A 15912-nucleotide genomic window follows, 5' to 3' on the forward strand; every position below is an offset into this window, starting at 1 on the left:
GAAAAGGAAATGTACAAACCCGTATTATTTAAAAGTGAAATTCCTAGTACCTGCAGTAAATGCATTCCATATATTAATTCACTGAAGCAGCTAAATCCAGTTTCAGCTTTTCAAGTAGCTGGAGCCCATCCAAAGAATAAAGGGGGAAAGACAGGAATAAAAAGCAATGCCAGTCTATCACAATATGCACTCATTAATAACATGACAAGTTTAGAGGGACAACATGAAAACACTTGGAGACATGAGTGGAAAATATACCCATACAACAAAAACACAATGGTACAAACTTCATAAAGAGATAATTAATGCCCATCTTCCATAAGCTCTGAGGCAGCAGCAATAACCACTGAACCACTGTGTTGGCCATATACTGTATAGTGCAGTACATAGAGTATTTTAATTTATGAAAAAAGGATAGGGGTATCTAACACAACGGAATCATTTTTCTTACCTTAACTTACAGTTTATATGTATACGAATGAGCTTCCTAATTGGCATTTTTAATCTGTCTTAAGTATTGAGCACTCAAATAGCTGTCATCACCTAAAGCAGTACTTTAGTGATGCTGAACTTACCGATGTCCTAAATACCCTCCTCCACCAGTAATAACAACACTGTGCTTAGACATGTTGTATTCTTGAGCAGCTGTGCACTACCTGCAGAAACAACATAAAGATATCAGTGTGACACTTTGAAATCAAAGACATCAAGTATAGAAACTTTTCAATGTAATGATAGGTTATGTATTTTACAATAAAGATATTAATGTTATAATAATATGGCCTTAAGTAACATATTCAAGATATAATCAAGATTTTTTGCTTATAAACATGTCTATGGAAATCTATTTATCTCTCTTCCTCCTCATTTATTGGTCAAGAGTCCTGTCTTCAATTCAAAAAGTGACTCTCATGAAACTTTCGGTTTCCTGTTTATGTGTGTACTGATAATTCTGGATATAACTATATCCTGCTAACAGTGTTTTAGCAGAAAGCAAGGCATTTTGCACATTTTGAGCATAATGACTAGAAACGGACATGAGGATTATGGAACACAAGTAAGGCAAGAATTTGTATTTTCCATTGCCATTAGACAGCGCTGTTTACTATTGCCTTCTATTTAGTCATAATCTTCTTTCTTTATATTTGGCATGAAACCATGAGACTTTCTCAGCCACCACTACAAAGAACACCGGGTAAGTAACATATAAAAAATATTTTTTGGCTGGAGTATTTATTTGTTAATTATTGGCTCTTAACAATACATTAATTTTACTGTGTTGAATCAGCAAGAGAAAGCAATATTAGCTTGCATTCCAATATTCAAATGAGCAGTTTCAGTATCCACAGCAAAGGAGCCTACAAAAATGGCAAATCTAACACAGTCATATAGGGTTACCATCCTAGTGTGGCAAAATCAAGCATAAGGACACTAGGCTGACAAAAGATTAGCAACAATCATTTTGTCAGTGCCATGGCTAGCATGATGTAGTGCTACAACATGAATAGATCAAAGACTTAGTCTGCAATAAAAAAAACTCTGGTTTTATATAAATAACTCAGTTCATCAGATGTTGTTTTGGTAAAATTCAGAGAACAATACCAAAAAAATCTAGAAAGGAACCATGGGATTAATATGAAAATGTAAATTCTTCCACCTTTCAATTCTGATGAACCACAAATTCAATATTTATTTAGTACTCTGAACACATGTTGTATAGCGCAGTTTCTTAATATTTACACGTAAATATATCTGGCAACCAAATAGCCATCACCACTACTTTCAGCCAATGTGCTCCACATGGTCCAGTATTTGGATTAGAGTTATCTTTATCTTTCCTGTATGCTGGAATCATTCTACAATATGACCAGAGGTTCCACATCAAGCTGATAAATCAACATTTCATTTGTTGTATTTCCTTAAAGAGTATATGCATATATAGATACATTTTAATGTATACCATTTTATTAGTAAACCTGCCTAATCCAATTCAGGACCATTAAGAGAGGGTCAATCCTGTTAGATCTATGTACTAGACAAGAACAACCCTGGAAAAGAGTGTCAATTTATTGCGGGCACACTTATACTACTAACCAACCTAACTGTGAATATGGGTGGAAAATTAGAATGGGTTAACATGGCGAGAATGTATATGCTGTATATGAAAATACACTCTGTAGCATTCATTTTTAATAAACATCAGCTGTTAACGTAAATAGTAAATGCATTAACGTCTTTCGACCCTTTCTCCAAGTACGTTTTTATATTGTAGATTCATGGAATCCCAATCCTTACCTCGGCAACGTTGTTCCTATATCTGCCACCGGTCAGGACGTCTTTCCATCTACGTATCTATTCACTGATTTTATGCTGTTTTGAGTAGCGCACTAAACTAACATGCAGGTCATTTGTGATGTGTAAAGTAATCGGACTACCACGAAGAAACCCAAATACACATCAAAAACCGTGCAAGCTCTCCACAGCTTGTGGCCAAATCGGAGATCGAAGTCCTTTATACATAGTTCTAAACTATTTTACAAGAGTTTGTTCGGCTAACAAGTTATAAAGTAGAAGCTACAACTTACACCTTTGAAAATCATTTGTTCATTGTTCTGCATTGGATTTAAGAGTAAGCGATTTAAAGTGTTCCTGCTGTTGCTTGTGTTTAAATAACATATATAATCTGGTTTCATATTTTCAGGAATCTCACCTTTATTATTTCATGTAGTTGGTTTTTTATGACAAATGTTGTTCGCTTATAAAAATACAGCCAGTAAAATGTCCTCCTCTATCTCTCGGTTTACATAACTCAATTACTGTATTGGGACACGAACCAGTTGCGTGCGCGCTCTTAAGGAAACGAGACTGCGCACGTTTCCCGATTCGCCTTGCGTTATTTTACTTTTGTGAAAGAATGGCGGCAGAAATGAAAACGGAAGTTTTGGAAGATATGTTAGAGCGTCTAAGAAATATTAATCAGACTCTTGGTATGTTGCTGCGCTATTCTTCTACTTCGTCAGTTACAACTGCAAATTAAACTTTAGTAATTTATGCGAACCGAGTTGTAACGCTCGGTTTTTATTGTTGCATTACATTATTCTCACGTTATCATTTTTCATGACATAATTTTTAAACATGTACTTTTCGAGTAGGTAATGCATGGGCGTAAATGTTTCACACACTTTTAAAAGTTCCTGGCACGTTTTGTGTATATTTGAACGGTAATGAAGTTTTCCTATAAGCAGCATCTTTAATCGGTAACTGAATGTGTGGCTCATATATTGTTCAACCAGTTTCAAAATCGGTGACTTATATTCCCTGTAATTAACCACACTAGTCAATTAGTTAATGCTTTATTTTGCTTGTCTAGTTGTGTTTTAGAAAAACACAATAGTGTAAGACTTCCATTCATACGAAATTTAGAAATTCTCATTTTTGCCACGTTTTTTGATTTCTTTCTCTCTTTTCCCTTTGCAGTTTCCTGTACGCCTTTGTATGTGGATTTAAATCAAACACATGCAGTATTATGTGCTTACACATTTCTTTGCGTTACATGCTTATTTTCCCAGGTGATAGAGAGGGGGTCTAGTTTTCTTTTTGTCGAATTGGTATAGAATAATACTTATGCGTACATGTTTTACTTTTTAAATACAGTATATAATACACAATTAACTATGAAATAACCAGACATGTGGATTACACTTATTACATTTATATAATTGTGTGCAAATAGCTGTTTAATACAGTTCTTTTGGTCTTTCTTTTTCTTTTCTTTTTTTTTTTTTTGTAAAGACACTATGACAACGATACTCGTCCAAACCCAGGATAGCATGCACTCGGCTGTACAGTGCCAGGATTACCTCAATAAGGTAAAGTGACGCCACAGATGTACATCCAAACAAGCTCGTCGTAACAGTATTCCATATTCAGTGCTGGAAATTATAAAAAAAAAATTTGTGGGAGCTTAAATAAAACTTGCAAATGAGAAGAAAATATTTTTTTTGCTATATAGTACGTTACCATTTTACATTTCAGCAGTCATAGGGGTTAGGGTGGGCTCTGGATTTTAAAGGATAATTTTGCAGTTTTTCTTGTGTAATATATTCAGAAAATGTATAGCTTTAAAAGATAATTACATTTCTCGAAAGTGATGATCTGTAAAGTTTGTGTTGCATTAATTCTTGAATGAGTATATATATTTACCTGTATGCATATTTATGGTACTGTATCTATATGCTTTATATTTTACTTTCATGTAGTTTATTTAGAAATTTTATAGTAATAGGTTGTCATTTTGTGCTTTTCTGTATGTATAAAAATGCTGTATCTGCAGATGGCAGCACAAACAATGTACAATCAAAATCATTGTAGCATTATTAATCAAAATTAATAATCACAGTTATATCAGTGGTGTTAATCGTTAATTATGAATTTTGTGGTAATCTTGCACCCATATTCAAGATCATGGATGGCAGATGCATCTCTAGACAGCACTGGATACAATGGGGGTACCAAACTTGTGGGAAACTCCATCTCATCATAGAGCATATGAAGTAATTAATGCTATTTAATTACAATATTTAACATGACAAAAATTAACCTTTATTACATTCACATTTATTAACACTGAAGTGGAAATGGAATACTTTGTATTTTAGTTTTTTGTAGTATTATACAATATACCCTCTACAGTTTCCATCACCTCTTTCTTCATTCCATTCCCCTGTAGTTGATCAATGACTCAATCTGACTAATTTTTGTCAGAAGTTTTTAAAATAAGGTGAAATAGTAGTCATTTTTTTTTACTTTTATTTCATTACTTTTTAAATTAAGACCTTCCATAATCCGTAATTTTCACTTAATTCAGGCTTCTGTTTGCATCATTTATAAGATTTTATTTTTAAATCCACCTCATTAAAAAATATACAAGTAACAAATATGAGCTATATTATCTATCAATTAATTTCATATCTCTCTAGTATAATATAAAAAAAACTTGGGACGAGACAAGACTAATCCTGTGATGAGACGTGACTTTTTGGAAGGAAGTCCTGCGAGATGAAGACTTTTACCATGAGATTCTTTCAAGTCAAGCTATACTTACAACTATTTTCAAACAAGACCACGGTCATCAGGTGCATTCCGGCACTTAACCTGGGCAGACACCAATCCATTAAAGGGCTTACTTATGAACACACACACACACTTATGAAGATCCAGTTTAGTATCGCCCACTCATCTAAATATGCCAGCGAGAAACGATGAAGTTAAATAAATTAACGTGACAGTTGTTGATCGCTTACACGTCAAATTGATTAAATGCGTATCAATAGACTATGTTGAAGCAGTTGGTGGTGATCGTGCTGAAGATGAAAACATCAATTTACAATATCCCATAGAATATCTACAAGCGTTAACACCGTCTGGTCTTCCACTGGTCGAATTACTGTTGAAAGAAGGATGTATCGTAATGTTATTGCGTAGTTTATGTATGAGTGATGGACTATGCAATGGAACAAGATTAGTTGTATTAAAAATTGCTCAAACAATTCTAACATATAAAACCTTAACAGACGACGAGAAAGGTAATATAGTACATATTCCGCGAGTAACATTAGACACAAAAGGAGATCTTGATTTGCCATTTGTATTAAAACGTTTACAGTTTCCTGTGAGAATAGCTTTTGCTATGACAATTAACAAATCACAGGGACAAACATTCGAAAAAGTCAGTTTATTTGAGAGAAAGAAATGATATTCACTCACTGGCAGTTATACGTTGTATTGTCACAATGTAATTCCAAACACGGAATCAAAATTCAATACGATCTTGAAGAAAAGTTAATTCCAAATATTGTTTTAACTGAAGTTTTAAAGTAAAAAGTCTGGGTATCTCTACTCAAGCCACTGCCCCTGCGACCCGACTTCAGATAAGTGGAAGAGGATGGATGGATGAAAATAATGCATATGTAACAATTCCTATGAAAACAACAATCTCTTTAAATTGTACAGTATATCCGGTTCACCAAACCTGGGGGTTGGAAAGCGAAGCGAGCTGGGGATGGAGCTCCCTAGTTTATATCAACAACAACATTTATTTATATAGCACATTTTCATACAAACAGTAGCTCAAAGTGCTTTACATAATAAAGAATAGAAAAATAAAAGACACAATAAGAAAACAAAATAAGTCAACATTAATTAACATCGAATAAGAGTAAGGTTCAATGGCCAGGATGGACAGAAAAAATAAAAAAACTCCAGACGGCTGGAGAAAAAATAAAATCTGTAGGGATTCCAGACCATGAGACCACCCAGTCCCCTCTGGGGATATAATATATAGTATTTAAACAACTAGGAATCAATTTTCTAACAATTCTAGAAAAACCTGGGGGTTGGTGGCAGAATTGGCACTCCGGCCACCATAAAAAAAAAAACTCACACTGGTTCCATCCCTTTAATATTGCTTGTACATAAAAAAAAATTGGTGTAGTTGATGGAGAAAGTAAAAGTGAAACCATATAATTAAACTCCAGAAGTCCTGTTCATTTAGAATTTGCAGTGGCACCAGACAAGGATGCCCATCATCCTATCATACATTTAGCTGTATTTTTCCACAGTTCAATTATCATTTTCCATGTTTTCTGTTTTTTTATAGGATTCCTAAAAAATGTATGTTTTTCTTTACACTAGTAATGTCTCCAAAGATTTTCTTTTCATCACTGAGTTATTTAGTACCTACAAAGCCTCATCTGGTTATGAAATTAACTGGGCAAAATCCTCTCTGCTCCATTTTAGCTATCTGCCCCAGTTTTCAAATCTCTCTTCTAATGTTTCCTTAGATATACCAGGAGATACCTAGGTATTAATGCTAGACCCACTCATTATATTCATTGCATTAATGTGTTATGACTCTGTATTCTCGACTGTTTATCTGTACCATTGGTAATCCAAAAAAAGTGATTTTCTTGTTTCAATATTACGTTTAAGATAGTTGAGGCTGAAAAAAATGATGAATGAATAAATCTTGGCAATAACATACAGATAGCCATTATGACTGGCAGATTTGTGATTTGCGGATCTGCCTATTCACAGGTTTGTCATCAATAATGAAATGGAAATTACTTAGCGAGTTGTAAACAGGAAATATGTAATTCCCACAAAGCTGTGCCTTTGAATTAAAGACAGGACTTTAAAACAATGAATCATATTTTTCTGGTTTATTATGAACGCTTCTTTTCCAGGTAGTAAGCATTAATAATGCATTAGCAAAGAATGCACACATTTTCCATGTTTTGACAATACAAATGGATATCAGACATATGGATTATGCAACATGAGTTATGTGAGGGTTTTTTTTTATGGACATTTTTCACATCATTTGCTGTTAGTTACTGTCAGGTGCCATTGAGGTTTGATATTGGAGGTATTATGGTATTAGATCTATCTCAAAATGATGACTCATAGGGGCACCAGTCTGTCATTTCCTTTTAGAGGAATAAGGCCAGTATGGAGTGTATCACAAAATTCTATTTGGTGTTTTGTTTTGACGGCGGCTTTGTTAGCATGACAGTGGAGTTTCCCTGGTGGCCAATGGCAGTGCAGAGACTGTCCCCCATGCTGGGTAGGGACTTACCACAGCATCTTTACTAAAGATCTTTCTTCAGTGTCTCCACCTCTTTGTTGAACCAATCAAGAAAAACTGTATTCTAGGAAAGCTGGACTTGTACCTAGTTAAAAATGCCTGAAAAAGAGAAAGTATATGAGTAAATACACATAAAATAATTAGATTTTTGCAAGGCTATGGAAAAAACACAGATTATCGATGTATTCTGTAATTGACCCATCCCTCTTAAGGGATAAACTTGGATATATGCAGGTGGATGAGCCTATGGTGTCCTGGCTAATAGACTATCTGTTGGTCAGACTGCAGTTTATGAGACTCCGCGTCTGTGTATCTGATATTGATTTGTTTGTTCCTAACATTTTTTTGAAATATTTAAGGAAAGAAGTTTCTGCGTTACACACCAACTTGAGTAATGAGAGTGTAATGTAAATAAAAGCCCTCAAGATACTGTAGTTGCTGGTACATTAATAAGAATAGTGAAATGCAGAATTCTAAGTGGTTTATCACCAGGAAACAGAAATCAAATTAGCTGTATTCTGAACCTGATGTGATGTTTAAACCATTATTGGCAGGTTTTTTGGTGAATATGCAAGGTGCATATTCAGTTACATCAGGACATGGCTTAGTAAGATGCATCAATGTATAACATAGAGTTCTGTACAATATTATGTTTGAAAATGTGTTCAATTATCAAAATTCACCAGCTATCTTAAAGCTGTTTGGACAGACAGACAGACAGGCTTTAAGTGCCATTTGAATGTCCCATTCTAAAATTCTGTCATAGTTGTACCCTTTGTAAGGTGTTTTACTCCTTTTTTTTTAATACTCTTTTGTCTTTCATCTTGATACATCATTAATAAAATACAGTATAATGCTGTAAAGTTTTGTCACAAGATTTATAAATACACTTCTGTTGCCACAGTTAACAATATATCATATACTGTATCTCTCCATAGCTCTCTACTCCCATCTTGTGGATAGTTAAAAATATTTCAATCCCGGTTACTTGTGCCATATACACATCTACAGTATACTAATAAAAGGTAAAGCCCTCACTGACTGACTGACTGACTCACTCACTCACTCATCACTAATTCTTCAACTTCCCGCGTAGGTAGAAGGCTGAAATTTGGCAGGCTCATTCCTTACAGCTTACTTACAAAAGTTAAGCAGGTTTTGTTTCAAAATTCTACGCGTAATGGTCATAACTGGAACCTACATATATACCCTAATAGTTCATATATACGGCTATAGCCTGCAGCTCGGTCGCTGTGAGAGGCGGAGTTGCGTCCCCCATCATCATGCCTCCTACGTAATTGAGTGCCTGCCCATATAAGGCCATCCGTCCGCAGCAATCCAATAGACACGATGCTGCTAAATATTCGCGGGTGAAGGACTGTGCTTATGCAAACGAAGATGAGATGGTCAGCGATAGAATAGTTGTGTTTGGCACAAACTCAGCAAAAGTGCGAGAGAAACTTAAGTGTCGGGTCTTAGTTAACATTAAATAAAGCCGTGGACATCGCAAGATCGCACGAGAGAGCACAAGCACAGCTGAGAACCTTAAATGCATGTACTCTGAGTGGCTCACGTGAACTGACTTTGCAGGACTGGGAAAGGTAAACCCGTGCATGCAGTGTGTGATGTCTCAGATAAAGTGGAAGACGAGCTGTTTATTGGTGCAGTAGGAAAGGAACATCCCTCGGACGCTGAACAAGCCTTTGTACACATATCAATAGGGAAGCAAGGTGTAAAGCTTAAGTTTAAATTACGTTCATAGACACGCTGCCGCTAAATATTCGCAGGCAAATCCACAACTTAATACTGGGAATGCCTGTTAAACATCTTAGATTCACGAGTACCGATTTGGGTAGTGATCACTTCGATGAATGAAACCTGTTCTCTTTACAACGGTTGACAACGAAGATGAGATGGTCAGGGGTAGACTAGACAAACACGGAATGTAACTTGAACACAACACATCCTCCAAATACGAACCTGATTGAAAGAAATAATGATAATCAAATCCTTGATGACAGCAACACTCATAACAGTCACAAAACAATTACATTGACAATCATGTTACGTTATTTTTAAAATGTTTCCTTTTCTTTTTCATAACTTCTTTAACACACTACTTCTCAGCTGCGAAGCGCAGGTATTTTGCTAGTAACATAATAATCCTTAATTGAAGTCAACACTATCTGGCTTTTACAGTTTGTGACACTGTTCCGTTATATGTATGGTATAGTACTGTAGTGACTCATAGGATAAATGTTTGAAGAGGAAGAGTCAATAAACCTAGTCAAATGTGAGAACCACCATTTTTAAATGTGTTCTAAAAAAGAACAAAAAAGGGGGCTTCCAGTGTCAAAAATATTTATGTTCACTACTAATCATTTGTAAGAATATTTGGAATTAGTGTCTAAATACATATACTGTACCTTGGAGTGTTCTCAGGATAGTCTTAAATGAATAGTTATTCAAATATATATACTGAGTCCATATTGTCCTCCTTCCAGAGGGTGAATCGTCCTATTTAAATCCATTAAATGATTACATTGTCTCAATAAACAAAACCTAAAAAAAAGATGGATTAAGGAAGATAGTCAATTAAATAGTAATAAGACATGTATGACCTGTTGAATATTCTGTAATATCAAGCCATAATTTGTATCTTTGAATCCTTTTAAATATAAAGATCTTTCATTTTTAAATAATATTATAATAACTAGGATAAAGAAATGAATGGATTGTTAATTCAGAATTTGTAAATGTTAAATTTTGTTTAAATGCATTTGATAAAGCACTTCCTGTTTTCTTAAAAAGAGATTAGCAAACTTTAATAATTGTTGAGCTGTATGTAGTAGGGTTGCCCTTTCATAGATCATTGATGTTATACACAAATTGATGTACACTTCTAAGATATAAACAAACATTGTTACAAAAGTAAATTTACTTATTACAATAAACAGTACTTTAATATCTGAATACTGTTTAATCCACTGATTACTCCAGTACTCCCTGATCATTCCAGTTCCTGACAGATAAACACATTCAGCTTAGAATGCAAGAACATTGGTATGAAGGAAGAAGTATATTGCACTGACATTAATTTGTTACCAGTTGAAAGCTTCTTTCTGTTTTTGGTAGATTAAAGGTATTAAATTACTAACTTGTATTATTTTTCCCTTTTTTTTTTTTTTTAAAGAGTATCAAACCACTGCATACAGCATTGCTACAACAAGAAGAGCCAGCTTCCACAATCCGTGCTACACTTCCAGTTCAAACTGAATGAGTTGCTTGAGGAAATGTAGTTTATATAGTTCATTTGGTTAATAAATTTTTATCTAAATAACAGTTCTCAGCTGCAGGCATTATTGTGACTCGTCAGAAAGATTTTGAAAACAGGTTTTTCTTTTGTACATTATTGCAGTAGATTAATTTTAAACAATTTGTGTTGTTTTGCAGTTTAAATATTTTGCCTTTACTGGATTTTTATTAATCTGATCAATATTTGATTCTGTATCTGTAAAGTAAAACTGATGTTTTTTTTAAAAGTTAGTCTTTCAAATATGACCCTTTTTGTCATTGTTTGCATAATTAAGTGAATTTGTCAGTTTTCAGAATGTAGACCTTTTTATGTGTAACAAAGTAATATTTGTGCTTAATTTGAATGAAGATTACCAAAACTAAACCCACCAAACTTTTCATTTTTATTTTTGACGTGCCTCTTGTCTTGCTGACTGCTAATGTGTTTAAATATTTAATTCCTTCTTTTGAAGCTGGTGGATACCTGTGATTCAGCAGATTCCTTATCTGGAAATCACAACATGTTTAGAAAGAAGGAGGTGTTAAGAGAACAAGGGTGTTACCTGTAAATTCCATATCATTTGCTGAGATATAATTAACTCACAGATTAGTATCTTTTTTCTGGTAGTTGAATGTTCTTCGCCCAGAGCTAAAACTGAGTGACAGGTAAGGGCAAAAACATAATCTGGGGGTTGGACTGGGGGAGGGATTCTCCTTATTTCCAGTTTTAAGGAAGTCTCATTTATAGTAACTTTATATTAAACAGACACACAGTATTATCTGTTCTCAATGAAATAACTAGTAAAATAATAAAGTTCGATTTTTGTGTTTTAAACTTTCAGCTTATTATGGATTTCATTGACTGCCTCCGTTTGCCTTCACTTTATTTTGCATTTACTTTCCTATATATGACTACTATTCTGCATAAACTTTTAAAAGGTGGATTAAAGCCAGGGCCAAAGTGCTTCTGGAACCTTCTGCTTGTTGTTATTGGAGAAATGGTGTGCTTTTTCATGCTGCCTGGATATGTAGGACTTTTTCTGTTGTGTCTGGAATTTCTTCTTTCACTCACTGTTTTGAGAAAATATGAAGAATTTCTTCCAGTGAGCAATAAAGCATTGTTGATTACAGGTAAGCTTACCCTTCAATATATATGACTGTTTTGTGTTTGTGTTTAACAAAATCTTTAATGATTATGTGAACTGTTACACGTCTGTGATTGTTATTTTGTAAATGTTTTAAAAAAGTGCACAGTTAGATTAATGTGTATTGATTTTTAAGCTAAATTTATTTATTTTGTTTTACTTGCCATCTTTTAAAACAGGATGTGATTCTGGGATCGGCAAAGCACTGGCAAAACACTTTGACAAACTTGGTTTTACCGTTTTTGCTGGTGTTCTCAATGAAAAAGGACCAGGCCCCGATGAGCTGAGAAGAAGCTGCTCAGAAAGGCTTTCACTTATACGTTTAGATGTGACTGACACAACACAGATTTCCCAAGCCTACTTACAGGTTAAGGCGTATATGGCAGACACAGGTATAGTATAGATGAGGTGCATTCAATGTATGTTTGTTTTACATTGTAAGGAATAAAATACATAAGATACAGGAAACCACACATTGTTTTATTGCATTACTAAAACACATGCATGTACTATATTTTAGCATGAAATTAGGAAGAAAATTGTTTATTGAAAGGAACAAACAAACCTTAAAATGTAGTCAACTGGTGTAGATTTTACTTTGATGTTTTGTTAAGGAAAAGATATGGTAAAATCGTTCCTTTCCTTCATTTTTAGTGAAGCATATTGTCACACACAAGTCATACATACATACCCTACCACAGTGCTTCTCACTTGTTCCCTATGCAAGCATCTTCATGACCTACCAACAGGTCTCCCTTGGTGAACTAAGCACAATCATTAAATTTGGGGGAAGGGGTTTAATTGAGTGCAATTGTCATAGGTGGAGTAGAAACAAGTGCGACCCACTAACATAAACAGTTGCAACTTACAACCAAAAGTGGGTTACAACACAGTGGTTAAGAAATACCAGCCTACCATATTTCAAGACTAAAAAATATTTTTTGCTTTAAAAAGATAGGTCAGGTTGGGGAGCATGCACTGGTATAGTGTCCATGTCTTGCAACCATATAATAAGACAGGAAGCACCAGGACTGTAAAGACTTGGACCTTCGGCCTTTTGCCACGCACTCCCAATATCTTAAACAGATAGTATTGTATTTATTGCCTGAATAATTGTTTGATTAGACTTGGTCAACTGTAATTAACAGCATATAAAAGCAGTTGTCCACTTTCTCTGGATCATCTGCTACTATAAGCTATTTTTCAGTTTAAAAGCAGTGGATCTTAGCTAAATATTTGGCCCCATATTTAACCAAAATCTAAGACTCAATTAGTGTTTTATCCATTTACAAGAAATGGGGACCTAATGTTTCTATACCTGTTAACCTAAAGGACATAATAGATTATCTGTATTTGTTTGCTTTCCCTGGAAATTGCCTATTCTACAGTTGAGAAATGCTTTAAAATGAGATGTTCCCAATTGCATATTTCACTAATATTTACATATTTCTGCAGTAGATATTTATAGCAGTGTATTTGCTTTTTATGTTATTTGAAGTTATAATAGTTTAGTTCTACACTTAATCACCTTAAGAGGGCAGCAGTTGTTTGTTACTTTCTTATACATTTCTTTCAAACATTGTATTGATTCTTTCACATTTGTTTGAGTTTACAGCTGTGAAATAACTATACAGTCATCTTAGGCTTATAGTTTGTTGCACCTTAAAAGTGCTTCAGTTAGAAATCACCTTTGTGAATCGTTTAGTGATTTTGATTTTTAGAATTACATATGGAAAACATTTACATGGTTTGAGGGCAGGAAAAATTAGTGACATCAAGAATAATAAGAATTTATGAGGCTCTTATCATATCATATTAGATCAATGTTAAATTGATACCCCCATACTTATACAGTTAACTGTCCTTAAGAAAGAGTAATTTTCATGATTTGTTTTAATGCACACAGAAAAAAAAAATCTTATAAAAAACTCATTCCTTCCAAAATCATTAAAGGAAGTGTCCTTTGTTTCTCTGTACTACTGCACATACAAATGTTGTTATACAACATCTTTTATTCTTTAAAGTTCAGGAATCAGATGGTATGTGCTTTGTGGCCAGTATGTTTAAAAACAAATTAAAAGAGAGCAGGAAATGGAGCACCAGTGATAGGGACCTGGACAAATGGATTGAAGAAGGCAAGTAAATGGTACAGTATTTAGGATGTCCATTCCCAGAGAAAGTAAGCATATACAGCATTAAAATATGAAATAGGTAATTCTAATAATAGCTTCTGCTGTTTGTAGGTAATTGGCAGTTTCTAGTAACATAAATTTGAGGTTTCTCACACAGAATAAGCATATTCAAAAATGTTGATAAAGCAGTGTTTTTTTATGAAATAATCCTAATTATTTTATACACTGAAAGTCTGCTTGTAAGTGAGTAAATACAACAAAGTTTTATTTTTATCTTTATCAGATCTCTGTTTAACACTGAATAAACTTAATTTGTAAACCAAATTACACATATGACCACAGGGTTGGCATGGGAAGTATTCCAGTTTTTCTTGTGTTTAATCCCTCTTCTTCTTCTTTATCTGATTTACTCCAACATTTGGTTCTATTAAAATCTGGACTCCATGAGAAGACTGTGGTAGAATAGTAAAAAGTAAACCATCGTTGAAAGTATGCTAGTACAGTACTTAAGTAAATTATGTCTAATATTATTAGCAAATTCAGAATAATCAAAGTACAGACATGAAAACTATAAAAAAAACATTCTGATACATTAGGATGATATGGAAAAGTTTAAAAGAATTAATTTGTTTTCTAATCTATTGTTTTATGAAATGGTAAAAACAGGCTATTTTGAGTCGGTGTATCCGAAAACTAATATTAGCTCTGTTGTATTTCAGAGTAAAAGAATAAATGGAAATTAGCCTGTCAAATCTAAAAAAATATCTAATTTGAAAAAAATATTTTTTTAATCTGAGTCAGATAAGAATTAACAATGCAAATGCACAAATAACTGATGCAGTATAACCTGTGTATCCTGATTGGTTATTAGATTATAGAATCATTTTTTTTTAAAGCTCCCTTTACTTTTATGTAATTTTATTTTATTTTTAAAATGTAAAGATTTCATTTTTGCATTTAATAATTTAATATTTTTAAGGATTTGAAATGCATTTTTCTTGTGGCAAATTCTACTATTATGTTATTATGTATAAACTTTTATATAGTATGTGGAATAATATTTGTAAAACCAATTGCATTTTGGTAGTATATTATTGAACACCAACAGAAAATGGCTGGTGAAATAGCCATTATTTTAAATGCTCGTATGAACTGATTTCCATGCTTTGGAAATGATCTTAAAAACAACTTGTTAAGAGTTGTTCCACTGTTGATTACTACCTAATTAAGAAAAATGGGTATGAAAATATAGGTTTTGTGGTACTTTAATTGGGAATTCTTTAATTAAACATATTATTAACCAACGTTATTACCAAACACTAGGAAAAATTAGACCGGTGTATGGTCTGATTGAATTTTTTAATTTCCTGATTGTTTATGCAAGGGTGTATGTTTTGCCTGAAGTAGGCTGTTAATTTGTTCAGTTTGCTATAGGGATGAATAGAATATGAAATGAAATGTGTAGAATGTGTGGCTTCAGTTGTCTACTTAATCATTTTCTCTACGAATATTCCAGCATACATTGATACATACAACATTGTCAGTTTTAAGGTCTAAGGTTGCATCCTAAATCTGCAATTTTTTTTGGCATTTTTGTGTTCTTCCCATAATTTTGTGGGTATTCCTTGGCAACTGTGACTTCTATGCACATATCAAAGATGTGCATATTAAGCCGATAGTCTATACTGATTTAACT

The 15912-nt window shown here is 33.6% G+C and overlaps 2 protein-coding genes across 4 annotated transcripts in view; one reads left to right on the plus strand and one right to left on the minus strand.

Moving 5' to 3' along the window:
- Positions 1-2818, minus strand: part of sdr42e1 (short chain dehydrogenase/reductase family 42E, member 1) — a 45131-nt gene extending 42313 nt beyond the window's left edge. For 2 of the 3 annotated variants that reach the window (XM_039763491.1, XM_039763489.1), the window contains exon 1: positions 576-658. Coding sequence is in view for 1 of the 3 variants with exons in the window: in XM_039763488.1 (XP_039619422.1) it covers positions 576-628 (53 nt within the window). In the remaining 2 variants the exon portion in view is untranslated. Of the gene's footprint in view, positions 1-575; positions 659-2710 lie in introns of those variants that run through there. The other variant, XM_039763488.1, reaches the window with a different exon arrangement.
- A 55-nt stretch (positions 2819-2873) lies between these two features.
- Positions 2874-15912, plus strand: part of hsd17b2 (hydroxysteroid (17-beta) dehydrogenase 2) — a 47729-nt gene continuing 34690 nt past the window's right edge. Inside the window, exons 1-5 of the mRNA XM_039763487.1 lie at positions 2874-2987; positions 3793-3869; positions 10839-11605; positions 11782-12070; positions 12264-12476. Of these exons, the coding sequence (XP_039619421.1) occupies positions 11788-12070; positions 12264-12476 (496 nt within the window). The 5' untranslated portion in view covers positions 2874-2987; positions 3793-3869; positions 10839-11605; positions 11782-11787. The remainder of the gene's footprint in view (positions 2988-3792; positions 3870-10838; positions 11606-11781; positions 12071-12263; positions 12477-15912) is intronic.

The sequence above is a fragment of the Polypterus senegalus genome, chromosome 9 (assembly GCF_016835505.1).
Source record: "Polypterus senegalus isolate Bchr_013 chromosome 9, ASM1683550v1, whole genome shotgun sequence".
Taxonomy (NCBI): domain Eukaryota; kingdom Metazoa; phylum Chordata; class Cladistia; order Polypteriformes; family Polypteridae; genus Polypterus; species Polypterus senegalus.